General features: G+C 51.7%; 1 protein-coding gene across 6 annotated transcripts in view; it reads left to right on the top strand.

Annotated features, from left to right (window-relative positions):
- Positions 1–375: 375 nt before the first annotated feature.
- bcor (BCL6 corepressor) overlaps positions 376–27,068 on the top strand; it is a 36,686-nt gene continuing 9,993 nt past the window's right edge. The window contains exons 1-9 of one of the 6 annotated variants that reach the window (XM_088382369.1): positions 376–1,107; positions 13,145–13,226; positions 13,349–16,444; positions 18,856–18,912; positions 19,459–19,642; positions 20,534–20,812; positions 22,449–22,718; positions 24,779–25,089; positions 26,078–26,362. In XM_088382369.1, the coding sequence (XP_088238495.1) occupies positions 13,224–13,226; positions 13,349–16,444; positions 18,856–18,912; positions 19,459–19,642; positions 20,534–20,812; positions 22,449–22,718; positions 24,779–25,089; positions 26,078–26,362 (4,485 nt within the window). In that variant the 5' untranslated portion in view covers positions 376–1,107; positions 13,145–13,223. Of the gene's footprint in view, positions 1,108–8,732; positions 8,875–13,144; positions 13,227–13,345; positions 16,445–18,855; positions 18,913–19,458; positions 19,643–20,533; positions 20,813–22,448; positions 22,719–24,778; positions 25,090–26,077; positions 26,363–27,068 lie in introns of those variants that run through there. The other 5 variants (XM_088382367.1, XM_088382370.1, XM_088382364.1 and 2 more) reach the window with 5 other exon arrangements.

Raw genomic sequence — 27,068 nt, 5'->3', positions numbered from 1 at the left:
TTGCAATCGTATTTTTTTAATTGGTTGTATAAAACACAATGAAAGAAAAAAGAAATAAACAGTTTTTATAAAGTGTCATTCTGAAACCACTTTGGTCAAGCACAACAACATTGGTGTTGCGCGCGCTCTCCTCCTGCCACTTTTCCGTTCGATTGTATTTGGCTTCTCGTCGTAATGGCACCAACTTTCATGTTGCGCCGCTAAATGCCTCGCCTATTGCTGTTTTCCAGTTTCCGCGGAGCTCGCGTGTGTGCGAGTGTTCGTGTGCGTCTGTGTGTGCGTCAGCGTCTCTCTGATGTGTGTGCGCATGTGTGTGCGCGCGTGTGTGTGTGCGCTTGGAGGCTTATGCTAATTGCGGTCTCCCGACTGGCCTTCTGGGTAGCGTCTGCGCGAGTGGGAGTGGAGCGAGTCGCTCGGTCTCGACAGCATTCAGCCAGCACTCCGCGCGGCACTCCCCGTACGTACGTACGGCTCCGTGCGAGGCTCCGTCCGATCGGGCTCCCCGTGTTTCACTCCAACGACGCTTTTTCCTCTTCGCCGGCTTCTTCTGATTAATTCTTCTTTGGTGCCATACTGAAGAGGGGAACCGCGCCACGCGAGGCGGAACTATCTCCGGACCTAAGACCCCCCTCCCCTCCCCGGCTCTCTTGAGCGCAGCCGGCCCATTAGGGCAGACGACAGGACGGACGGGCTCCGCGCAGCCGGCCACCCGCCATGGAGTGACGGAGACGAAAGCCGAGTAGGACGGCGTGCTCCGCTCAAAGCTAACATGGCGCTGCTGCCGCCGTCGCCGCCGCGAGTTTCCGCCGATCTCAGTTAATTTCCCCGCGGACGTCGCCACCTGTATCTCGTCGGTGGGCCGACCGGTGCTTTCGCGGACCCTTCAAGAAAGCCTCACGGGATTTTAAACTGAACAGAATCGCCTCTGATTGCGAACTAGAAACTCAACTTTTCTCAAAAGGATGACTTTCCTCTAGTTTTTTTTTTTAAATTCTATTTCAAGCGGATAACCGGATCCACACTTTTAGTTTTCTTTTTTTTTTTAACTTGGTGAAACGAGGACAAAAAACGGCACAAGTTTGCTGGAAGTGACGCCGAATTATCCAGGTGAGACGAACGCCATTATTTCTACTTTTATAAGCTTTTAATTGTTTTGGACTATCCTGCGCGCGCGCGTGTGCGCGCAAGCGTGTTTGTGGAAAAAAGAGTGCGAGAGAGAGCGAAGAAAAAAAGTAAAGGACCTCGTGATGGATCCGAAAATCACAAGAAGTCTGCCTTGGTGGTGGTGATGGTGGTGGTTGCTTGGTGGTGTGCGCACACTGGGAGCGGAACGGGCCACTTCTAAGAATAGCGCATAGGGTGGTCTTTGTGTGTTTTCGGCGGGGCAATGGCATGTGCTTGATAAATAACACACACACACACACACACGAGCGCGCGCGAGTGGTTGGGTCCGGTCCGGCCGTGAGCTTGGCCCCCCTCCCCACACTCCCCTTCCCACCCGCGGCTGTCTTGTCAAGCGGACCCCGGGGCGCGAGTGCCAGGCGGTCCGCCACGGTGAATAAATTCAGCGTTTTCACACTCTGTGTCGTGTGACCGAGTGTCTTCAATGCGTGGGTAGTGGTGGGGTGCGCGTGAACGTGCGCGCACACGGAACCCGTGCCGCTCAAAAACAAGGTTACGGAAGCCAGCCTCGCCCTGCCAAAAAGGTTCAGTTGGAGGGCATCCCCGCAGTGTTTGCGCGTGTGCGTGTGCGTGCGCGACGGTGGCTGCGTCACCGGAGCGCGCGCGTGTTTGTTTTGTTTGGACAGGAGTGGACGTTGATCGGCGGCTTTCGTCAGCCTCGAAGCTGTTAGGGAAATGTGCGCGTGCGGCATTGTGTACACAACACACACAGACACTCATGCATGCGTGGATCAAGGTCTAGCAGGTGTGTTCTTTGTGACTTTGGGCCTCGTTCTCGTGCTCCGCTTCATCCCAAAGACTCCCCCCCCCCTTTAAAAAAAATAAACTCCCCACCTCTATTTTTGTCACTTAATCTCTGCTTGAGCTCTCAGCCACTTTCATCCCCTTCCATTGTTGTATTATTAATCGCAGGTTTTATTTTGGTTTTGCACGCGAAGCGGGCGCCAACGATCGCCGCCTCCGCGATTTGGGTGAGCTAGTTCTTCCGAGTAGAACTCCACTCGACACAAGCCCCCCCCACCCCCCAAAACCACCCCCACGTCATGTCGTCCCGCGCCGCCCAGCGCCTTCTGTCCTAGAGCCACCCGGGCACTAATTAGGGGGACGCTCTCTTAGGACGATCGATGCGCCTCGTATTGGCTGGCTCCAGCTCATTAACGAGCTTAGTGAGGGAGGCGGCCGTAAGAGCTCAAGCTTCAGCAACCCCCCCCCCCCCATCTCACCCCCACCCTCACGTAAGCAGCCAATCCACGTCGGACCGGCGAGGGCTGTAAATGCATGCGTCTGCTGCGGCAAGGCAGGTTTGGGAGCGCCGGGGGCCTCGTGTTGGGACCTCTGCTTTTTATGAGGGGGAGGATTAAGTGATCGAGGCACAGAGGGGGTAGGAGGTGGAGGAGGCATCAGGGGGCTTTGACACATGAATAAAAGGTTAAATGTGCTTAAAGCAAACCTTGACATCGGGGGGAAGATCGTAAAGTGCGGGGCGAGCCTACTTTTTAACGCAAGAATCCAACAAAGGATTAGTTGCGGAAAAAAAGATCATAAAAATTGCTAAGCTCTCTCGATTTAGTCAAAAAGTGCTTCTTTTGATCCGGTAAACAAAATGTATCACATGGTAGGCGTTTCAGGGCTAACTGAGTAAATGACTTATCAGTATACCGCGATAACGCTTCAGACCATTCGTTTTGTCGTTACCATTTTTAGTGTCTGTGAGTCCGGTTCGCAAGTGAACATTGTCGGGAGGAAGAAGATGATGGAAAGTGTTACGGTATGGAGCAGTTTATTGTACTCCAAAACACGGCACAGGAAAACCGTCTGCGACCACTGAACCTACCCAACCATTTGAGTCGAGGCTCGAGGTACTCCATGGCGGAGTGATCTCATTTCTTTGCGTTCCCTCAAATGTTAATAACTCGACAAGTGTAGTGGAGAAAAAGATGATGTAAATCTTTTGGATACAATCACTTTCACTTTTTAAAATTTTCACAACAGGATAAATTCGATTTATGACAAAGGTTCCTCGGTAGTTCGTCATCGCAATACAAACCTTATTTATGTAGCAGATAGAAACCCAAAGAAGAAACCAAAGCCAAAATCCTGTACATCATGGCCAAATAGTTTGCTGTAGCTTAAACTATAACCAAGATGCTAACTTTTATCCCCGTGGTTCATGTGGGCTAGCCCCATATATGTCGGTCATGATAAACTGCTGAACCAGAATTTCCACGGTCTTATTTTTCTTTGGCTAGGCAAAATCACGTCTAAATGAGGCATGCAGGGTTCATTTTGAGAACCTGCTAATGGCAACAAGATTGGTTGCCCCCCCCATAAAGGGTTAACCGCGGGTGTAGTTTGGCAAGGTTAACGTGGGCTGCTACCCCGGTGAATTCTGGTGGCGGTAAATCGATATTGTGAAATAGCATCCGCGCTAATCTCTTAAGGGTTGGGGGGAAGCACGGCATTGTTTAAGATTGCAGTCACTTCCCGCTCCGGCCACAAATAAACCGCGCACGTAGCGCAAAGATGGCTATGTGAGATTACACACCTGTCTGCTCTAGAATGCAGCCGCCAGAGTCGACGTGTTCATTTACGTGCGCGGCTGTGGCAGGGCGGCGTGATCCCTCAAACTTTTTGTACCAGTTGGCCTGCCGAGTCTGATGACTCAAACGCAGGCTGCCATCTTGCTCAGCGTTCTTGGGTTGGCCTCGCGGTGTTGCTAGCCAAAACACATACAAGTATAGGTCATCTGCAGCTACCAAAATAATCTGCTGTCAAATGTCATCCCGTCTGTTCCCTCCAATAACCTGAAAAACTCTGAAGCCCAGCCTGCTGGGCCGGGAATGTTTTTTTGGTCTTTGGACCGAGCGCAGACGCGCAAACCCAAATACTTGGCATTTTGCGCGCTGCTTATTTATAGTGCGACTGTCATTTTCCACTGCGCGGCCAGTGCGGGGGCTGATGTGTTTTCCAGGTGTTGGAACAAGGGGGTCTGAGGCGCAGTGTTGGGGGGCGGGGCAGGCGGGGGTTGACTTGCCGTCACGTCACATGACCTCATGCTTCCTCGGAAGCCATTGCATCACGGTGCCTTTATTTGTCAAAGAAAGTATGCACTTTCCAGGTGATTCACGCCCTCCCCCCTTGCAGCTAAAGTAGCTTCATTATGCACTAATTCAATTAGCACAACTGACTTGTATTAATTATAAAAATGCAATCACGCGTCTGAGCCTTATCTTTCCACATTAATTCAAATGAGCATATTTTCACTCGGCTGAAGGGGGCCACACACTGGGAATGTTTTTATTTTTATGTAAAGCAGACAATAGTTTGTCGTTTTCTAAAGAGACGCGCCAAGTGAATGAGCGGAATCGTCGCATCGCCGTTTAGCGACAACCGTGCTCACCCCCCATTTTAAAGCAATTAACCTTCTGTTTGTCCGCTTTTCTAATCTGGAATCAATAAGGGCCACGCACGGAATAGCTCCCCCTGATTGAGCACATCAATAAAAGCACGCGGGCGCTTTGGCAGCGCTCCGCAAGTAAGGCTAGGCGGGGGGCGGAGGGGGGGGTTGGTGGGGGCGAAATTAATAAAATCCGAAAAGGACGGTGTTGTGTTTCATGTCTCTAGTCGGAGACGCGGGCTCTTTTTTTCCGTTGTCACGCCTGGATGGAAGACAACAGGCTCGCCGCTGCCGAGGCGGCCTGCGTGTGAACAAAAGCCGAGGAGAGATCGGTTTTCCAGGCGCCGCTGCGCAGCTCCCGGAGGAGACGTCACGGTTTGATTGAAGCTATGCTCCGTGCCGGCCTCCCGGGACCTCGCCATGAAACGGGAGAGCGGACGCCCCCCCGCCTCCTCCCCCTCCACTCCCTCCCTCCCTCTCTAGCCCGCTCTTTTCTCGCCTCGCTCCACAAAGCTTTTTGTTTCGACGCGGTCTGGAGCGCTCGGAGCGCTTCCCCGCAGAGATGTGACGGCCGCCGCACCTCCCCCTCCCTGCCCCCTCTCCTCCGGGGGGTCGAGCGAGACTAGCGCAGCCCCCGGAGATCCAGACGGGCCTCTCACGTGATGGCACGTGTTCCCGCGGTCTTGGCTCGCACGCGGTTCGCCTCGAGAGGTTTCCTCTCGGGCACACGGATGACTTTACGAGATCACATACCGTAATTACGCACGCTCGTCTTAAGTGTCCTTGCGCCGGATGGTCGCGCCGTTGATTGGATGTGCCGCCGAGTCTCTCGGTCCCGCTGCCGGCTCGTCTTGGTTGGGCCTAGTTTTAATTTTAGCAGCAGGAGCCTCGGGCAATTCATATTCCTGACGTAATCCTGCCTGTGCACAACGGAGCGTTGGCCACTCGCCCGCAGTCTGCGCACAGCAGGAATGTGTATCGCCTCGTTGAATATTTCCACCTGACTTGGCCGGCGTGCAAAGCTCCCACCGACTTAACAGTATGAGCCTTCTTTCCACCACGCAGTATGGTACGGTTCAGTTCAACACTTTCTTTTGTTTTCAAAATACTCAAACCACTTTGATCTGTAACGTACAAATTCCAAATCTCCGCTGCATGAGAGTATGGCCAAAAGTGGCGACCCGGGTTCACGTAACCTCCACAACTGCGGTGTCCTTGAGCAAGACACCGATACCAAGAACTGCCCCCTTCTCCAGTGTGTGTGTGTTTGCCGTGTCTGCTAATGTGATGGGGCAAATGCGGAGGTCACATTTTGTGTACATGACAAGGATGGTTCTCGTTCTTCTCGTTCTCTTCTTCTTCTTATGTGTGAGCACATACACGCCAGTCCCAGCTCTCCACCCTCTTTGGCTGGGTGACGTCATAGGTGTGAACGCTTCGCTGAGATTCATAGAGCCCAATTTACCTTTATAGGCTACCTATAATTAAGGCTCCTATTTAAACAAAAGCATTCAGCCTAAAGGGGGCGGAGTGATCTCAAGGCCGGGGTGGCGGGGGCGGTGGGGGGGGACGGTCCTTTAAGCACCGCGCGCTTTAATTAAGACCATCCAGCATGAAAGCAGCGGCAGCGTATTCAAAGCAAAGTCAAGAAAGCTCCGGTAAAATGCTGCCCGACTCTTGCCTAGCGCATCCCCATTACAATCGGGCCCTTTGGTGACATAAAGAGCCATTTAGTTCCCATTTGGCCCGCGATGAATAGAGCCAGTTCAGCGGCCGCCGCCCAGGCCCCAGTGTCAGCATGGGAGGGAAGGGGAGCAGAGGGAGGGGGCGGCAGAATCACAATGTCGCCGTTGTTGACGGCGGAGAAGAGGCGAGGGAGGGGGGTGGCGGTGCTGAACCGTGCAGCGACTTGAATGCGTCTGTGCAGCGGGCCTGGAGGACGCGGGGGCCCCTTGTTTACAGCGTGCTCGCTAATAATGTGACAGCTGAGGAGGCGCCGCCGGCTCCCTTTCGGCTCTGCGCGGATCTGTCTCGCTTCCAGCCTCGTGTTTTTTTTTCCTTTCCCCTGTGTGCAGCGGAAGCTCCAAAGTCAAGCAGCCCCAAAGTGGTACCATTTTTTGGCAGATATTACTCAAAAGTCAAACAAAACGTGGCAGATTAGAGTTTGGCTTTTATTTGACATTTATTTGTCTTATTGATGCGAGCACAGAAGGGCACCAGTGATGTCAGAGTGTGATGCTGCCAACTGTGGAACTCAGAAAATTGGAAAATGTCATATAGGAACATGTTGACCTGCGCCTTTCGAGTAAAAAAAAAAAATCGTTACATTTGAATCTCATTAGCTTTTCTTTTTTTTAACCGATCAAATCCCAATCTAAAATGGCATGTTTCCAAAAGTGTCATGGCTAATGAATACCACAAACAAACCACTTTAGTTTGCGTATTCAAACGGCAAAATTGCTATCACCGGAGCTCATTTTGGTTCCTTCTCTGCTTCTTCTTCTTGTTCCTAATTATGCTGCTTCTCTTCCATCGTAGACCTCAGTGCTGCCTTGAATGTATCGGTCCAATGTGGTACTTGCAGTCACGCAACTCTTAGTTTGGATTTTCCCGAATACTGTAGATACTGTAGAAACCTACCAAAAGAAACGATCGCTTCCAAATCTGCGCTAAAGTGAATGACGAACCGCGACACAGCGTGGAACGCTTTATAAAAATAGCATCTTTTTTGCACGGCCGTTGCAGAAGGGTAGACACGGGGCAGAGACGGTAAGGGGGGGAGTTGGAGGCGGAGGGGGTGATCAATCGGACCATTTGGCACACGTCAGCCTGATGATCAATAACAATTAAAGGCGGCCACGCGTCCTTTTATGGCGCCAAGGTGTTAATGTTGTCGACAGGAGCGTGCACGCTAAGTGTGCCTTTCTCCTCTGTGTGCTCATTTGAGCGTTTTAGTGTAGTGTGTGCGCAAGCGAGCGGGCGTGCGGGTTTGTGTGTGTGCGGCACGCAGAAAATCCTGTCACACGCGGCGGCGGCGAGACGCGGCCTCTGATTTGTGTGTGTGCGTGCACACCGTTTAATCCCTGTTTATCCCCCCCGCGCACACCCCCTCCCCTCCGAGCCTCCCACCCCCGTCGCTGTGGAGATTATCCTGCGTCACACTGCGCCCCCCCCCTTCCTCCCCCTGAGCTGATCGCGGCTCTGCGCTCCAGCGCGCTTGGCAGGGCTCCAGGGACAAAAAGGGGGTAAAAAAAGGAAAACGAGCGGGAGGCCGCCGTCACCATCTCGGCACATCAGACGCACATTTTCCCTTCCACGCACCTGCAGACTAGCAGATACGTCAAATCTGTCGTTGACTTTGGTGCATAATTCCTCCGAGTGACCATAAAAAGCACTTTGGCCAAGTTGTGCTGCGCACACACGCGCACACTACGGCTGCTGTCCTCTACCCCCCTGTAGCCCCGCGAACACAACACGGGGAATTTGGTGGCCTCCGCCCAGGAGGAAATGATGAGCGGCGCCGTTGTTTGTTCCGGTGATGGAGGTCACGGTGAGTTCAAGTCGCTGCTGTCACAGGCAGGAAATCAGCGGGATGAGGCAGGCGCAAGCGTTCGTCCGCTCTGCACGCCCCCCCTCCCCCCTTTTATTTTGTATATATATTTTTAAAAATATATGACCTGTTCTTTTCAAAAAGCGGTCAATACTGAACTCCAAAGCGACTCGGCTAAAAAACACCCGGTGGTTTTTCTGTTTAATGGCGCGCGTCGGGGCTCCGCTGCTGCGGTCTGCTTTATAAACGCAGCACGACCGCTGCACCCCCCGCCCCCATCCCTCCCACTACCGCTACCCCCCTCCTCTTCCAGCCTGCCTGCCTGTCTGCCTGCCTGCTGCCGGCCGGCCTGCGTGATGGATTGGACGGCCGTCGGGAGTTGTTTGTTGCCAGGGACGTGCGTCGACACACTGCTCTACCCCCCCCCCCCTCTTACCACCACCACCACCACCAACTCCCTCCTCATCTCGCATCATTCCACGTGCAGTATGTCAACATGGCGTCGGGGAAATATCAAATTATTCTTTTTGTCCAGCTAATATAGGATTTTAAAATGGTGTAATGTGCACGCCAGATCACTAGTTGGCGATGTCATTTTTGTAAACAATGCTTAATTGAACCCATCACGCAGCACAAGGCACGCTCAGTTATTGTTCCGCTTGCTGTTTTTCAAATTTTTTTTTTCTTGGATGGTTTTCATTACGAATTTTAACTACAATTATACCCTGCTTCTCTGTTGGCTTAGGTAAGTAGTTTTTCCTCCCAAAACAACCCGCTATATTGCGACAGCTCATCATAAACACAAACGCTTCTGCAACTTTCAATACGGGTTTGACGGTTATGTCATAAAATGTCCTGTTTTACAGACCGCAATTGTCGGTGTTGACATGAATGGATAACTTCATTTTCATATCCGTACAGATTTTAGGACTCGTTTTCAAATGCTCGTTTACAAACTCCAAAAGTTGTGGAAAGGAATGAAAAAAATAAGTTTTCTGTTTTGAGTTGTATAAGGTTTTGTAATACTAATCAATTTTAATCAAATGGACAATTAAGAACATTGCAAATGTAGCATCTGTTTTGTGGAACTGATCGTGTACATGCAATTTTCAATGCAAGTGAAGCATAAAAAAATTATATGAATGTCGAGAGATGGAACCAAGCAAAACCGCTGTTAGCCGTGGTAGAGCTTTAACGCAAGTAAAACATCTGTTTGCCTTCATCCAGCTGAATATAGCCTACAACAACTTTTTCAATTTGTTCCAGTTATCATGATCATAAAGAGAGAGAAATACAAAGAGTGATGGGATTGTTTTTTTTTTTTCCATTACTATTATTATTGTGCTCTCCTCCAGTCCAGCCTGTGGAGATAATGAGCATTACAAAGCAATTGACAACTGAAGAACTCAACTGGCAACTGGCCGCAATTTAGCAAATTTGATATTTTTTCACACACATATATACTATTGGCCAGTCCACAAGTGTGGGTGCTATTTTTCCAAACTGTTGACCACTCAATTGTTGAAAACGGCTTGCTCTGTTAGCTCGATGCAAAATAATGATTGAACAAAAAGGGCATTTTTGGGGTCCTTGGAAAAAGTGATGATTTTGTAGGTGTATGAATTCCGCCCGATGCCAGCCAAGTGTTTATACAACAATAAATAAGTCCTTAACTCTTAAACGTATTTAAGACAAGATTCATCTTCCAAGTATCATCGAAGCGTCAAACGGTGCGAGCGTTAGATGGACATTTAGCGTCGTATAAATGCCGACTAATTATTCTAATGTTAGCAAAGTATGATGCGCCCATTTTCCTGAGCTGTCGGCTCAGCCCATAATGACGACGGATAATGGAGCGGCGCTTCATCCCACTGTGCGCAATTTGTGCACGCAATGAGGCTGCAATGAGGGATTGGCGGAACTGCGTCGACCACAAGCACGTCGGGACGTGTGCGTGCGCGCGCCTTTGCGCATGTGAATAATTGGGGGTGCAGTCACAGTCTGCAGCAAATTATTGCGGTTAATGACTTTTTTTAACAATGCCAATACGTGGCACATGTAAAACTTAAGCAACGCACTATGCTCAAGAGAAGGCTCAAGTCGGATCCAGGCGGTCTTTTTGGGGTCAAAATGAACACCTGCATTTGCCAGGCAATTAATAAAGATGCGCTGCCGAGCTCGCTCCTCATTAGACGAAATGTGTCACGGCATTGGACATGTATTTGTGTATGTGGCTGCTTACTCAATCAGGAGGCACACAGGCGCCGGGCGAGAGACGGTACAGCGGAACCTTTGCGCTGACGTGGAAACTCTTTTCTATAAGCAATTATTTGTTACACAGGTGATTTATAAGTCATTATTTTCAACTGCCACACAAGTTTAAGTCGAAATAAAAAACAACAACTTTGTACTCCCCATAATCTGGAGCATATAAGTCACTCGGCTCCATAAAGACAAAACAAAACTTGCGGGGCACATTCCATTTGAATTGTTTTTGTTCATGAGGCCACATTGTGCTGAGCACCCAGGGCCGAGACGTTTGTATCAAACCGTGTGTAAATTGCACAAGAGCGCAAACGTAAGGTCTCGCTCTTGATTCATTTATGCTAACCTGTTGTCGCTTTGGCCGTACTGTACCGGGTGCCTGCTGTAACGCTTTGTTTGTGATGACTTGAAGTCCCGATTTTACATCAGTGGGGACCGAAAGAAAAAAACAATTAGGGAGTTAATTGTTTGGAAGCTCCTTGAGTTTTATTCTTGCGACACTCGTGGCCGTCTTGTGTGACTGCATGGTCTCTGAGACATATTTTTTCTGAAAGTGGTCATCATTTTCGAAATATTACAACCTTCGGGGCAAATTGTTGTGCTTTCAGTGTTTGTGTTTTGCTGCAATTCCTGTTCTTATTTTAATTTCTAGTTGGATGCCTGCGCGTGCGTATTTGCATAATAGCCAAAACCTGTTCATGCCCCCACCCCCCCTCATTTCACGACTCTGTCGTCTTAAGTTGCGCGTTTGTCTGTCAAGGCAGCATGCCGTCAAATGTCTACATTCCTATAAGAGGCTTATTTTTTGTTATCTTGTTCAGTCTCATTGAGCGCAGATTGCTTTTTCAATGCCAGATGAGCTGCTGTGGCGGTGTGTGTGTGTGTGTGTGTGTGCGTGAGACAGGAAGCGGGAGTGACGCATTTGCACGTGCATGCGCTCGCTGCGCCTCTGCACGCACGCCGTTTCAGTTCTGTCATATGCGGATGTTGTCGAGGCAGGCCTGCTCGCCTCGGTCGGGAGGTGGTGTGTGTGTGTGTGTGTGTGGGAGGAAGGGGGGGGGGGGCACCGGGACAGGGAGGAACCGTGATGAGGGGCCGGCAGCAGCCTGATTAATGGGCCTCGGGTCACGGCAATAAAAGTGGCGTGCCAGCGAGGCTGGGCGTCGTTCCTCTGGGATGATAGAGGAGAGCGCTTTCTCTGCTGCTCTCAGCACTGCTGAGCACGGCAAGGCTTCGCTCTTTACTATTTAAAGGCTCTTTCCTCCCCCCACGCCTCAGCCTCCCACCTCCTTCCTGCGCAGGCTCCCCTTATTAGGGCCGCCTCACAAAAAAATGTCCTCATAAGGAGACATCGCGTGTGTAAATGCGGACAAGCCCCTAGCCTCCTGATTGCAAGTTGCCATTTTGCCATTTCGCCTTCTTGAATTAATGCAGCCTTATTATGTTGTATCAATTTTAGCATTCCATCCAAGAGAAATTATAGTCCAACGCAACAAAAGTGTCATCCAAAGTCCAAAGCAACAAAAGTGTTGTTGTCCGTAAGACATTATCATAACGTTGAACAAAATTGGAGTAATTGTGCGACCATGTGAATAGATTGAAATTCGTCTTGCTTGTTGTTTTCTTTTCAAAGGATGTGAAGCATCCTGTGAAGCGAGCATTCATATTTGCCAAGGCATCACAAGCAAACTGGGTCTAGCGCTTTGCCTTCCTAAAAATCTGTTAAAAGCAACAGGACAATCCAGCATTTCTGCTTCCATCAAAAGTGGGTCATAGCGTACTGAGTAGCCTGGGCACAGACCCATGTACCACCTTAGGTGCGGTAAATTAAATTACCCCTTCTATTGTTATCACGGAATCCCCCCCCCTCCCCTGTAACAAACAGAACCAAAGAAAATGCATTATCCAGTGAAGACATCACTAGCAAACAAAATAAAATTGTTGAAATTTGTCTTGCTTCAAGTCTTCAGTCTGAACGATTGCATGCATTTTATGTAATAGTCCAATTACAATTTCCTTAACCATTCGAATGAATAATTGCGACATTTCATTTTAACAGCCCAATTAATAATGGGTTAAAAGGTCATTTCACACACAATCAAATTCCTTTTTTTTTCCCCCACCCGTACTCAGGCTGTTTGGATGTATCCCTGTTAAAAAAAACAAAATCTGTAGCCGTGCACATTGGCCGATATGTGTTACAGTGTCGACGGGCGGTAAATGGTCCCCCGCCGAAGCGGTCTCTGATGTATAATCTGGCCTCGCTTGGCGGGGCTGAGACAGCCCAAAGCGTGGGTCAGAGGGGCCAGCAAAAAGCTGTGTGTGGGGAACGTGACCGAATGGCGGCAGCTCCGTAATGTGCGTCTTGCCTCCAGGGGTGGTCAGGATGGGGGGGTCAGTGGGAGTAGGGTGGATGTGTTTGTGTGGTGCTGAGTGCTCCTGATGGATGGGAGAGGGGCTTAACTCATGACTCTCAACCGGGCCGAGCTCGTTTCCCCAAAAGAAAGGTTGTGGTGAATGCTACGACCATTGCGACAACCAAAGGACAAATGCCCCAACGTTTGTGACTTATATCGAGTGATTGTGATCGTTATTTGGCTCTCATGGCTCAGTGATCAAAGAATAATGGTTCTTTGACGTCAGGAATTCCATAAGCGGATCTGTCTCGAGAACATAGGAAGTTGGAGTACAACAGGGTTTTTGTGAACCAGCCAAGACACTTAGTGCTAAATACTTGCTCGTCTTCACAGGGTTACTTCTGTTCGTGATGTCGATGCTGAGACGCAAACCAATCTGGAACTAAGACAAGGGAACCACATCACACAAAACATGGTAAGTCTCTGAGCTTATCCCTTCCGCTCATTTTCACAGCTTGCTTACTTAGGGGAAAAACAGACATTTGTGTCTTTCGGCAAGCAAGGGATCTTATTGTGCGTTCCCTGTTTTTATTGCAGGTGGATGCAAGGTTGACACCCCTGGCGGCGATGGGGCTGGAGCGAGGCGCCCTGATCCACGACGGTCTTCGCCTCCACGGTGGCGTTGTGTATCCAGGAATTCGAACGCTGCAGACAGAGAAGACTAGAGAGGCGACCATTCTCCCATTGGGTTACAATCGGGACGTGCTACCCGAGCTTGTCTACAAACCGGATGGGCCTCTGGACAGTCGTAAAGCCACTAATGGTTACCTGGGCCTCTATAAGGGCATCCCGCCTAATCTCCACAAGCCGGTGCTAATTCCTGGAGCGGAAGCTTTAGGCTTGGAACGGCGGCTGGCACCTGGGGAAAAAGCACCTGAAATGAGCTTAGGGAGCACTGGCAGCAGCTACCTTCGTTTGCCGTGGCTCAACCCTTACCCAGAAGCGAGCATGTATCCCTTTATGGACTCATCCAAGTATGCCGCTCTGAACATGTATAAAGCTTCATTGCTCAGCCAACCCAACCCCTACCTCCCCCAGCATCTGGCCTACCCTTCTCTTTGTGCACCCCAAGGTGGAAATGTCAACCATGTCGCAGTCACCTCTGCTGCTGAAAGGCTCTACTATATGCCCACGTATCCACCTCCGACTATGTCCTCTCCCCTGGTGGCTCCCCAAATGAGGATCCCGCCCGTCTCAGTAGCCCCCACCTCACTTGTGCACTGCCAAGACAAGGGGCTGGGTGTCGCCCCGCCATTTGTACAGCAGCTTCACCAACCTTCCCCGCATCCTCAGCATCATCCGTCTGCTATCGACAGGGAGCGATCACCCAACAGGAGCAGTCGACCGAGCCGACCCCCTTCCAGGTCTGGCGGCGGTGTCAGCAATAACACCGGTAGTACAAGCACGAGTGCCGCCAGTGTTGGCAATAATAGCCTGCCTACTGACTCCTCACCTCACGCGTCCTCTCGCCTTTCCCAAACTCTCATTGACAATTCACTGGATTTACAAAGGCCAGTTGCAAGGATGGGACAACCGCCCGTCTCCTCGGCGTCGATATCTTCGTCGTCTGCCACGCAGCCCGTTTCTCATATGTTGTCTGTCGGCAGCATGGCGCCGGAACAGGCCTCCCCTGCCAGGCCGCGGCCAAGGGACGGGGCGCCAGGTGCTGAAAGGAGACCCAGCAGGTCACCCTCAAAGTCCAATTTTGACAGAACTGCTCACCAACCACAAGCAACCAAAGAATCAGCAGAGAAGCCATTGGATTTGTCTGGTCGAATACTGGAGTTTGGACTTCCTAATGGTTTCCCCATTAAAATGGACACTATGGCTCCAGGTGCACGTTATGGACTTCCGCCTAGTGGAGAACTCCTAAAAGAGAACCTATCCCTCTCGCCCTCCTCTCACCCTCACCCCGTGGTAAACAGCACTTCTGTTAAGGTCTCGGAGAGACCAGAGATGATCAGCACTTTACACTCGTCCTGGGTTGTACCCAGCAGGTCTCCGTCTCAAACCCAGCACGCCCCGGGCTTATCCGCATCTCCCAGATCGAATGCAGATCTGGGATCTTCGCAAGCCAAAGGCTCCTCCCCCTCTGTCATCAAACACAAGAATCTGGAAAGAGTGCTCCCTCAGCCACGTAGCTCGTCCTGTCCGAGGATAAGTGAGTCCAACTCTGTTTCGTCGGATTCCGCTCTCATCACATCCAGGGGTCTCTCCCCCAAATCGAATGGTGATTGGGCCAAACACAGCCCCCATCAATCAGAACACGTATCAGTCATGGGCCACCACAGAGAAGGAGTGGAGAAGTCCTCCCAGAATGCTAAGCGAGCAGAAAGTATTCCAGAGGCGCCATCCTACAAAAGGCCCATTTTGGAGAACGGTCACCCAGCGGCCCCTCTTTACCTTCCTCAAAGTGACGCTTACCTAACCCACAGTTTGGCCTACGCCAATAGATACCTGCACTACCCCATCCATGACAGCATGGCACTTCACCCCCTGCCAATTGCAGGGAAAGGTCCAGTCTACCCTCACCCGGTATTGCTGGGCAGCAATAGCCTTTATCCATCCCACTTGGCAGCCAAACCCCCTTTACCCTACCACAACCTACCGCCGGCTACAGGAGGGGAATACCTCGCTTATAACTCGCAGGAGATGTCACACCCGCTAATGCAGCCTCTCTCCGATAAGCTGTCAGAAAGAGGCGACGGCGCACTGAAACCGCGGGGACACGAGAAACCCAGGGGTTCTTTTGAAGAGAGAGAGAAGAACACCAGCAAAGAGGTGCGAGAAGGGAGCCACATCAAGTCAGATAAAGAAGCAATAGCACAAGGGCAAAGTGGCAGTCAAACTAAAACATCGTCTCCCTCTGTCGCGCACCGGGAAAAGATTGAATGCATTGACCTTGTCCACTCGGACACCGACGCAGAGTCGACTCCGGCGGTCCAGAAACAACCCTCCGGCGAATCCTCAGCTTTCGACCAAAATGAACGTTACCATAGCAACCAAAACACAACAAGAGTGGAGTATGAGCCAAAATTTCATCTTTCCCATCCTTACCCGATCCTCTCCGGACACAGCCCAACACAAAAGCCCCATCCCGCAGACAGACAGCAGGAAACTACCTATGGAAAGCCAAAGGCTGTTCAGGACGCAGGCTGTCCTGCAGCGACCTCCAGCACACCCCCAAATAATCCCGGAAAGCTCTGCCGAGGAGAAGAGGAAGACTCCTCGGAAGAGCAGTGTCCCAGCCCGGACCTCGCAGACGACCAGAGTACCTTGCGTTGCGCCCGTACGTCCGGCGAACGCAGCTCTGGCAAGGACAAAGGGGCACGGGACAGCAGAGCTCCTCACTTCACTCCAACGTGCGCCGTTGTGCCCAAAGAGGCCAACCAGGACGCGTTGACGTGTAGAGACACGGAAAACGAAGACAGCGTTGTGGACCTCGGGGAGTCTCAAGGAGAGGGTGACGACGAGGACGACGAAGATTGCCAGAACTCCAAAGGCTCTCGCCGTTCCAGTCTGGCCAAGAGAATTGCCAACTCGTCGGGCTATGTCGGCGACCGCTTTAAATGCGTCACCACGGAGCTGTACGCTGACTCCAGCAAACTGAGCCGGGAGCAGAGAGCGCTGCAGGTAAGACCAATTAGCATTTGTGTGTGTGCTTGTATATGTGTACGTACAGTGCAAATCATTATGTGCCGTACAAAACGTCTAATGTTGAACGCAACCCTCCGATATTGAATCCGGTTGAAGTCATGCAATTAATCAGTTTTAGGGTCAAATGATAAGAAAAATATTTTAATGTCTGTTATATTCAAATGTTAAAACAATAAAATCCATTTATGGATGATGTAATGAAAAGCTGATCGCTCAAATGGATGTGGCTTACACTATTAATACTTTTAATTGCCACACAAGTGTAAAAATGAAATTAACCTCGGTTAATATTAAAAACATGCCAGGCTAACGTTGATTATAAGTAACGAGGAAGTGTGAACGCTGTGGACTCTTACAGCTTTGAAGTCCGTTCACTTTAAAAAAAAAAAAAAATCTCCGCATTTTTGTGCAACTCTAGCAGCATATTTATCCACAATTGTACGTTGGACTTTAGAGGTTCTGCTGTACTTCAAAACACCAGAATAAGCCCGGCAAACTCTTTATTCCCGTGCCAAAATTCCCAGAACTCCCTCTGGAACATATCTTGCATGTGACTGGCATACTGCTTTTCCAGCACAGCACAAGACTAATCCCCCTCACTGTCATGCTACTGTCCTGGCAACAGGCTTGACCTTCCCCCTCCTTTTTAGTTTATCACCATCTTAGTCAGCGCGTGCAAGGCCAGTCGACGCCCTCCATCAGGGATGGCGGTTCAAAGGTTAACCAGGCCTGCCATGTCTGTATGTTGATTAGCGAGCAGGCATTTGCTAAAGGTTATTCTCTGTGCGTCCGGACGGGCTTGTCCTTGTGCGAGTGCCCCAGGGCGAGAACGCGTGTTTGGCGCCGCGTCGTTTTTCCCGAGCATGACTGCGGCCGGGCCTCGCAGCGCACAACTGCCGCCGGCTATGCTTAACCCCAAGGTGAGGGGCAGTGGAGGGCTTGTCGTGCGTGCTTAAGAACGAGCAGCTGCCCTAGCTGGGCTTTCCTGTTTGGCTGTGTCTCTCCCCCCCCCCCCCACACACACACCTAGTTGCTACCCACCACCTACTTGCCTGGTTGCTGTCCAAGGTCATAACTCTCCTGTGCCCCTTTTGGCTAAAGACCGCCCCAACCACTCACTCACTCACCCCTTCTTTCTTTCACTCAGCACACATCAAATTACGTCCATATAAATTACACCAAGGGCGGGAACCTTTTTCCCTATCCTGTACAAAGTCCCCGGAGGGGCATTTTTCACCATTGTGAAGGGCACAAAAGCTCACCAAATTGTTTTCGTCCTGATGAAACTGTGTGGTCGCTAGGCATTTCGCTCATCGGTATAACCACAAAAAACATCCATACCCAAAAAGGCACCAGAAGCCATTTTGGTTTGAACGGCCATTTTAGGCTTGTTTGGCCATTTCCAAGAGTCCTTCAAAAATGAACCAGTCCTGGAGATTTTGTCTAATTGCTAGCAAATGTGAAGCACACGCACCAAACAGATGGGTAATGTTAATATTGCAAAATATTTGGCATTGCATGTCCACCATGTGAGCCACGTTTCTTGCCTTAGAACACACAGCTCGAGTCAGAGGCACAAGGTCAGAGCACGACCAAACCTGTCGTGGTCGTATGTGATGAAGGTCCCACCCTGGACTGATTAATTGGCACCCTGCTGGCCAAAATGTACATTGGCAATCACGCCGCTCCTGACGGTCTGATTTTTCTCTGTCTGGCGCTCTCAAATTGTGTGCGCAATTGTTGAAGCACCCGTTTATCTTGGCTTGAATTCGTTTTTTGGAATTGCATGACAAGCTGGATCAAATGCTCTTCCTGGCCCCCAACCCGTAGGTTACACACCCTTGATTAGGACACTTGACATTTGTCGCTCACAAACACACGTTGGGGCTACTGTTCTGTTTTTTCCCCCCGCTTCACTTGTCATGCGGTTCGCATCCATGCGCCAACATTCCGCATAATAAAAAGCCAACAAACCCTATGCTTTGTTATCCACTGACGCAGAGGCAGATTTGTTAATGTGTCCCAAATGTCTGTCTGTGTTGTTGAAGGCATCCTTGTGAACTGTGGTTTTGTTTGTGTCATGCTTGTCAATGCACAGCTGCGGCACAAAACTATCAAATGCGCAATTTTTGGATGTGTGATAATTGAATTTGTTAAGCGGAAACAAAAAGCGAATGCCTATTTACACTCATTCTTTTCCCATTCTGAACCAACATCTTGCTCAGAAATGATAGTTTTGTGCTGACCTGTTGAGTTGTTTTTTGTCATTTTGTGGGACTGCCTTGTGAATGTGTCACGAAACAGTGGAGAAACCTTTACAATAAACTCGAGAATGAATTGATGGACAGTTATATTGAGCCCATACCCCCCCCATTCTAATTGCTTAGATGGAAGTCATATCACGAGAGGGGAGTAATATAAGTCAACCTGCAGCTAACTGGGAGGTCAGTTCTTTACATTTCTTATCACATCTGCCTCTGATGGCCTCTGTCTCCTTGTTGTATACTCCGTATCGCTGCACACTCCTTTTTTCGCACAGCCTCCTTTCCCCCATCCCCCCCCCCCCCTCCTGTTCCCATCTGCCTCGGGGCTTAGATGTATGTTTCCTAGCCATGTTTGTATTCCAGGAAGGGAAGATGTTCCAGGACTTTAAGGCCCAGCACGCATGGACTCACAGCGGCTGCAATAGTCTAACCTGCGTCTTGATGCTTGTCCCCTACCCCACCCCACCACCCCTTTTTTGTCTTGTCTGTCGGTTTAATTTCTTGGCGCTTGAATTTAAAATTTTTAAAAATTTTCTTTAAAAAAAAAGTTAAAAACCAAAGCACATTTCTATTTTATTTTTTTTTTAATTTGTGCAATTATTGCTTTTGAGGCCGTATCAAAGCTTACGAGAGGAAAGTGTGTATGGCTCGCCCAGACAATGAGTGGTTTTCATGGGATTTCTCTGCACTTCTTGTTTGTGCGTGTGTGTGTATGTGCGTACACAGCGGGCGATGATGCGGTTCTCCGAGCTGGAGCTGAAGGAGAAGGAGGGCGGCGGCTGTGGTGGCGGCAGCGGCGGCAGTGTGTGCGTGTCTGCCCCGACAGCGGGACGAGAGCTGGCCGACAGCCAGCGCAGAGAGCGAGCGCTGGAACTCAGCCAATACGCCACCCGGCATGGGGAGAGGGAGGGTGAGCACACGCACGCACACACACACACATCATGTATGCGTACACGCGCATCAGCGTGCCATAAATGAGGACTCGGGGAGTGACACACAAACAATAAGTGCTCTGGCGTGCACATGCGGCAAACGCTGTGGCGAGCGAGACCGGGTCACTCTAAAAAAAGACACGCTCTTCCTCTGTCGGCACAGACGCTCTTGCACAAGCGCGAGCAAGCCAGAGGGACGCAAGGGGGGGAGTTTTATTTTCAAGAAGCCTTTTGTGCTTATCTGCACGCAGGGATATGATCGAAAGGGAGGGTGAGGAGGGAGAGATTGTGCGAGAGCGAAAGCCGTGTGAAGGGGGGCGAGCGGATGGGAGAGCGAGCGCAACAGAGAGAGGGACGGAAGGGGGGGGTTAGTTAGGTTGGCGTGGAGCCCAGCTGCGTGTTGGAGCGAGGCCGCGGCTGACGTGTGAGCCTAATTATGGCATGGAGAGGGAATCTGGGAGCGAGGGGGAGGGAGGGGGTTAGAGTCACGCTCTATGTGAGAAGGGCGTGGTGCGGTCATGCCGTGGGGGAGGACAGAGGACACGGCGGCGGAGAGGGAGGAGGGCGCCGGGGTGGGGGGGAGCAAGCGGCGAAAGTACACAGGATGTTGTCTTGCCTACGCGGAAGTGTCGGCGTCGGCAGTGAACCATCAAGCCGCTGGCTCGGCTGCCGTCAGATTAAAAAGTCTTTACCCCATCAAAGTTTTACTGCCCGTCTTTAAAGCGGAATAAAAGCTGCCTGCTTCTTAACTAGCGTCTTCCCGCTGACGCCGCCTCCCACCATCACCACCACCACCGCCCGTTGTTTCTTGACTTTCTTTCATCTTCCCACGATAACTCCCCCGCTCCCCATTTGCCATCTATGCCCAGGTGTCCTGCTGGCGTACCCCAATAATCGTGTCCCAGTCCTTCAGAGGTGTGGTACCCAGAGAGAGTCCGCCAGTCTGAGCGACAGCGCTCGCAGGCTGGGCTTGGAGTCCGAAGGGGGTCACCCTGCTTTGGCGGCGAGAGAGTCGACCGAGGAGGCTCTCGGTCATGACTTTGGCGCCGGTGGAAAGCGCCTGCGCGTTCTCAAGGTGGAGCAGGATTCTGAGCAGGAGGAAGAAGAGAGGATGTTCCACCCTCAGAAAAGAGCCAGGATGTCTGCTGGTGAGAATTTTTAATTCTGCAGCTCCACACGCAGGCACACACGCGCCCGCCCGCCCGCCCGCCGCGCTCCCTTTCTTCAAATCTTCACCGCACGTCTGCTGGCATCGCCTCTTGTTGCTTTACTAACAGAAGTCCCCGAAATCAATTCAGCCATAAAATTAAACGACATTACTCGGAAACAACCCCCACCCCCTTCAGCGCCCGGCCTCCATTCCCGCCCCCGCCCCGCCGTCCCGTCGCTCGCTCTGTGCGGCAGCCAGCCACGCCAAGTGTTTAATCCCATCTTTGAGGCCAAGCCTGAGCGCCGAGCGAGGAAGAGAGGACGGTCTTTCTCTCTCTTCTTTCGACACCATTCCTCTGCGCCGCATACCCACCGCCGCCACCACCTCCCTTTTCAAAGCTGCTCTTTTCATCTCTCCTCATCTGTTTGGGTCTCCTCCTTTTCGTCTTTCCCCTCCGGCCTTGCGGTACCACACTCTTCCCCGCCAAAATCTGACGAGTCAAACGTGCATCCCGTGTGAATTTTTCTCTTTTAGTGTTTCATTTTTACGGTTAAACACTTAGATGCGTGTTGTTTCAAAGTACTCCATGAGTTTGCGTATTGTCTCAATGACAGGTGTCCAAAATAATCTGTCGTCAATTTTATTTTGATAATCGAAGAATCAATTTGAGCTATTGTCGAACTTGACATTGTCTAAGTCCTCTGATCTCTCAGCAGTAAACATTTGCAACAAACAATGAAAAATTAATCGATGAAATAATCAATAGATTAATCGAATTTAAATATATCGATTTACGCTCCTACCCTCACCTATGGTCACGAGCTATGGGTCGTGACCGAAAGAACGAGATCTCGGATACAAGCGGCCGAAATGAGTTTTCTCCGCAGGATGTCCGGGCTCTCCCTTAGAGATAGGGTGAGAAGCTCGGTCATCCGGGAGAGACTCGGAGTAGAGTCGCTACTCCTCCACGTTGAGAGGAGCCAGATGAGGTGGCTCGGGCATCTTATCAGGATGCCTCCTGGACGCCTCCCTGGGGAGGTGTTCCGGGCATGTCCCACCGGTAGGAGACCCCGGGGACGACCCAGGACGCGCTGGAGAGACTATGTCTCTCAGCTGGCCTGGGAACGCCTTGGGATCCCCCGGGATGAGCTGGATGAAGTGGCTGGGGAGAGGGAAGTCTGGGAGTCCCTCCTAAAGCTGCTGCCCCCGCGACCCGACCCCGGATAAGCGGAAGAAGATGGATGGATGGATGGATACAAGTGACATCCCTGGTCTCAGTTCATGACATGTTGATTTTCGTGCCTTTTTAAGAAAGGAAATTGTACAAAATATCTTACGATGATTGCTGTGGCCAAAAATAATTACCATTGTCAATGTTATCATGATGTCGCGAAAACAAATCCAAACCAAAAAAATTTTGCAATACAAGCAGCGAAAGCATTGCAACACCGCCCCCACATGGGGGTCACGGTTATTGCGGTCGTATGGTTTCTCACGCCATACTTAATACAGTAGTGGCAATGAAAACGATTTGTAAACGGAAACACTTCATTTTCAATCGTGAACCGATTGAGCCCGACTTGCTTTTCTATCGATCAATTTCACGTCGGCCTGACAAGACATTTTGTTTGCAGACGAGCACGAGCAGACCAGCGCAGACGACGACGCAGAAGAAGACGATGACGATGAGGTGCGCAAGCTCAAAGTCTGCATCGAGCTGAAAGGGCTGCGGCTTAGCAAGCCCGCCCAGGGGGGCGCCTCTCCCGACCGCCCCCAGATCAAACAAGAGCAGCCTTGGCCCCGCTTGCTCGGCCCGGCGCAGACCCAGCGAGAGCGTGACGAGCGAGCGCTGGCGCAGAGAGCCGACATTAACAGGAAGTGGGCCTGCGAAAGACTGCTCAACGGTGAGTGCGCGCCGCGCCACGTCGCGCGAGTTCAGCCAGGGTAACGGAAATCTATCTTTGGCTTTCGCTTTCTTGTTGAGCTGCCTGTCTAGAGGGGGATTTCCCAGGAGCCTTTTTGGAAGCAGGCGAAGGAAATGAGGTAGAGGATACTTCCTTCTGCCAAAGGGGGAAAGGCTGCGAATCAGAGATGGGAGCTGGGGGACACAAATCTAAAAATGCCGCCCCCCCTTGTGCTTTGAGATTTTTTTTTTGGTTTCGCTGGCCTACAGCAGGCTCTGTGACGGCGATGAAAGCGCGCACCGGAGAAGTGGCTGGTGGAGATATGCGTGGGCAGGTGTAGTGTGACTTATGTGTGATAATTCTCCCCCACCCCCCAACGAAAGACCTTTCGCAGGGAAAAAGGCAAGCGAGCGTGCGTGTCGGGGGGACTGGAGTGGGGGGCCAACTTATTAAAACCATGCGCTCCCTTCTTCGTGTGCCCAGACTGAAGCGGAGGGACGAGCATGGCGAAGAGGAAAATAAAAGAGCAGGCGGGAGATGAAAGAAAGTGAATAAATCAGAGAAGATTTGGGTTTTATGTTCCCTGCAGAAACCACAGGCCTTGATTGGCCGCTGATTTCTTTTCATTATTTTTTTTCCCCTGCTTTCACCTTTTCAGATAACGTCACCTTGGCAACAGCCCTGCAACGATTTTTTTTCCCTCCACTCAGTTCGCTTGCGTCTGTCAGGGCTGCAGTTTGTCCTTTGTTCTCCTACGTGCCTTATGTAGGCCAAAAGTATTGGGACGCCACTCAAATCAATGAAATAATCAATAGTAGGCAGGGACTGAGTGAATCTAAATTCTTAACCATCTGACAATGTGCACAATTGCATGCGTACAACTTTAACTTTAATAACCCTCCAGAGCCATATGAACAAACAAAATTGTTCATTTGTAGTCTCTTTGACCTGGAGATCCCATGAAAATTGTCACGTCAGAGCCCAAACAGTCGCTCTACGGGTTGTGGCTCTAAAGGTGTGCGCGTTCACACCGTGACACTGCGACCCACAATCAGATCATTAAACGCGTCAGCAACAATTGGGTGGTGTTAAACTTCACACCATTTGATCGCAGCATTGTTACGCACGTCCCGACTCAGACGTAGCCCCCTCGGTAACGTGTGGGTGCCAGTACGCAAAACAGGTGGAAAGAAAGTGCTTTTACAGTCATTGTCAAAGGGGCTGTGGTTTTAAAGGGGGAACCCCCACTCGATATTTCTGTCATTTTCAAACGACTCTTTTGAATCAGTTCTAGAAAACACGTTGATGGGCCCCGAGACTAAATGGTGACGCTTAGCGCTCTCGGTTGCTTTCTTTCGACCAAATGTTGGTTTTGGAGTTAGGATAGCCGAGCCAGCCAAATTGGATCTTAACGCCTTTAAGCTGGCGCCAAGTGACGTTACAGCAGTCACGTGATGGTGGTTGCAGAAACGGCAGCAGAAGCAGCAGCAGCCTTGTTTGGTTTACTGTCAGGCAGCCTAATCAGTATGTGGCGGCGGGTTCATATTAGTGCAGGAGTGCAGCACAAGGCCATCGAATTTCACATTCCTCCTCACTCCCCGACCCAGCCATATGATTTAATGGCGTGTTTATTCTGAAAATTGTAACATAATACAAATCAAACCACAAGCGGCGTTCCCTTCGCCGTGCGCAAAACGCTTCACAATGATCCTCCAGAGGAAACGGGTTTCCATTAAGCCCTTAAATACCATTTTGACCTTGTGGTTTTTTGAGGACCCTGCGTTTTTCTCCTCGGAAAGCGGCGTATTTGCGCAACTTGAAGCCGCTCTGCGTTTAAGATGATCTTTGCTGCAGTGCGCGTGCCTCTATGGGGGACGCGTAGGGGTGGGTGGGTGGGGGCAGTATTTTCTTCCTGATCGAGCAGGCGTGCGGCGCTCGCAGACAGCTCTCTGCGCTCATTAATAAACCAGCAGAGGGTGAGAGATGGCCTTGCAATACCTTCCCGCCTTTCCACCCACTAATGCCGTCTCCCTCCCCCTCCCCGTCTTCCTCTCCCACAGGAGTCGCTGCACCTCCCCTTCACCCCGGCGGCCAGCTGAAGGACAGAGTGCACCCGCCGGGCCCCTTCTCAGGTGACCGTGGCCTCAAGGAGCCTCGGCGCGGCCCTCCCTCTCCGGGCCCGGAGCCCCCGCTGGGAGGCGCCCCTCCCCTCAAGCTGCGTCGTCATAGCGACACGGACAAGCCCAAGGGCAAGCGGCCGTGCAAGACCAAACACACCAGCCTGCGAGAGCGTGAGAGGAGAAAAGAGGCCGCGCCTAACAGCCCTGACCAGCATTTCCCGGCTGATCTGGGAACAGCTGAGGACGACAAGGTGAGCGCTCTTGTTTGCAACGCCCGAGCCTCTGCTTGTGGGGACGGCGAGGAAGCGCCAGCATGTTTACAATGTTTAGAGGCCGGCCGGCCGGCATGCTTTGACGCCTCCTCCCCACCCTTGCCCTCGGTGCCTCCCTCCGGAGCGCCTGCGTATATGCCGACTCGTCTCGACGCTTAATTGTCAAGCGCGCCTCGTCCGCCCCGTTGTGGCGCGTCGATGTGTGCAAAGGGTGCGTGTTGGTGAGCATTCCTGACATAACAACAAAACCCCGGAGCAATTATACAGCGGCGCTGAACACGAGGCCCGCTCGCGTTCCCTCCCTCCCTCCCTCCCTCCCTCGCTTGTGCGGCGAGGAATGTGGCAGCCACGGTCGAGCGCATGAACTTCAAAAGGCGGGGGGAGGAAGAAAAAAACGAGCATGGGGAAAATTGCGGGGGGAAAAAAAGGCGAGTTGTTTTCCGCCCGCGCCGCTCTCTTCCCCTGCTCCTCCTCAGCCTGACAGCTGCTCCGATGTGGAATTCCACGGAGAGGGGACACACACACACGCACGCAGGCTCACACACACTCACACACACACGGAGGCAGGCAACTGCTTCTCTCGCCTGGCGCTCGCAGGCCTGTTGGTTTAGTGGTTCAAGGAAAAGTGGCGTGCCAGCCTGTAGCGTCAGTGCAGAGGCGCCGCGTGCACGTGTGACACATTGCGTGTCTTCCTGACATAAAAACAACACAGATGTTGCACATTAAGGCCTCGCGCGCACACGCACAGACAACAGCACCATTGTGCGTGGTTCGTACGTCAGCAACGGCACAGTTTTGAGCAGAAAACGTTTCCTCCTCAATGAAATATGTGTGTGTGTGTTTGTGTTAGTGTCCACCTGTGTGTGCGTGTCCTTCAGTTCCTGTGTGCGCCCATGTGTCAGCGTCATTAACACTTTCTCTCTCTCTCTCTCTCTCTCTCTTTTGCTCTCGTCCTCGCTCTCCACAGCTGAGTGAGCAGCGAGAGGCTCCGAGGAAGCGAGCTGCCTCTCCTAATCATTATCCCTGCTCTCCAGTCAAGCCCTGCTCCCCCGCCGCGCTCTGTCCGCCCCCGCCGCAACCCCAGGCCAACGGCAGAGCGGGCGGCGTCCCGCCAGAGGTCATCGGGGCGCACCGGATGCCCGCCGCCGACACCCCGGTGGTGCGGCCCATCCCGCCCGAAGCCCGACGGCTGATTGTGAACAAGAATGCCGGCGAGACGCTCCTCCAGAGAGCAGCGCGTCTGGGCTACGAGGTAATGGGAGGGGGGGGAAGCTGTCGCTCGGCTCCACGCGCCTCTCGGCACATTTTACACTTCGCCTCGTTTCCCGTCTTCACTTCTTCGCCGCTTAAATTGAGCTCATTTTCTCGCCCCGCTTTGTTCCTGTCTGCCACGCGGCTCCACGCCTATTTTCAAAATTGTCTCTCTCCTTGCGTCTGTCCTCCTTTTGCTATCTTCATCCCTCTATTTATCTTCCATCTCTTTCACCGAAGCGCAGGCTTTCTTCTTGCCCCCCCACTCCGCTTTCTCCCTCCCTCTCTCTCTCCCCCCTCTCTCTCTCAGGTTTCCGCTCGTGCCCTCCCCCTTCTTTCCTCTCGGCGCTCTTTCTCTTCCTCTCTTTGTGACTCAGATTGTCGTTGGCACCCTGCGAGCGCGCACACACGCTAAACCGCCCCCCCCTCTTCCTCGCAGCCGCCCCGACCCCCCCTTCTCTCGCCTCGCTCCGCTCTCACATCTCATTAATTTTCCGTGAGGCGAAGTGTGACACACACACACGGACGCAGGCGCACATACACACACTCGCGCGTACGCTCACGCGCAGACAGCATCGGTGGAATCATTATACGGAGAACAGCGGAGATGCTCGTTTCCTCTCGCTTTCTCTCGTGCATGCGGACTTTTTTTCTTCGCCGCCGTGCCGCGTTCTGGCAGCCACCCCACAGCCCAGCGCAAGACAAGA

Source organism: Syngnathus floridae, chromosome 8 (genome assembly GCF_059516105.1).
Source record: "Syngnathus floridae isolate MCC-2025c chromosome 8, RoL_Sflo_1.0, whole genome shotgun sequence".
Lineage (NCBI taxonomy): Eukaryota > Metazoa > Chordata > Actinopteri > Syngnathiformes > Syngnathidae > Syngnathus > Syngnathus floridae.
The sequence above is the reverse complement of the archived record's forward strand: the minus strand, read 5'-3'. Positions and strand labels throughout refer to the sequence as shown.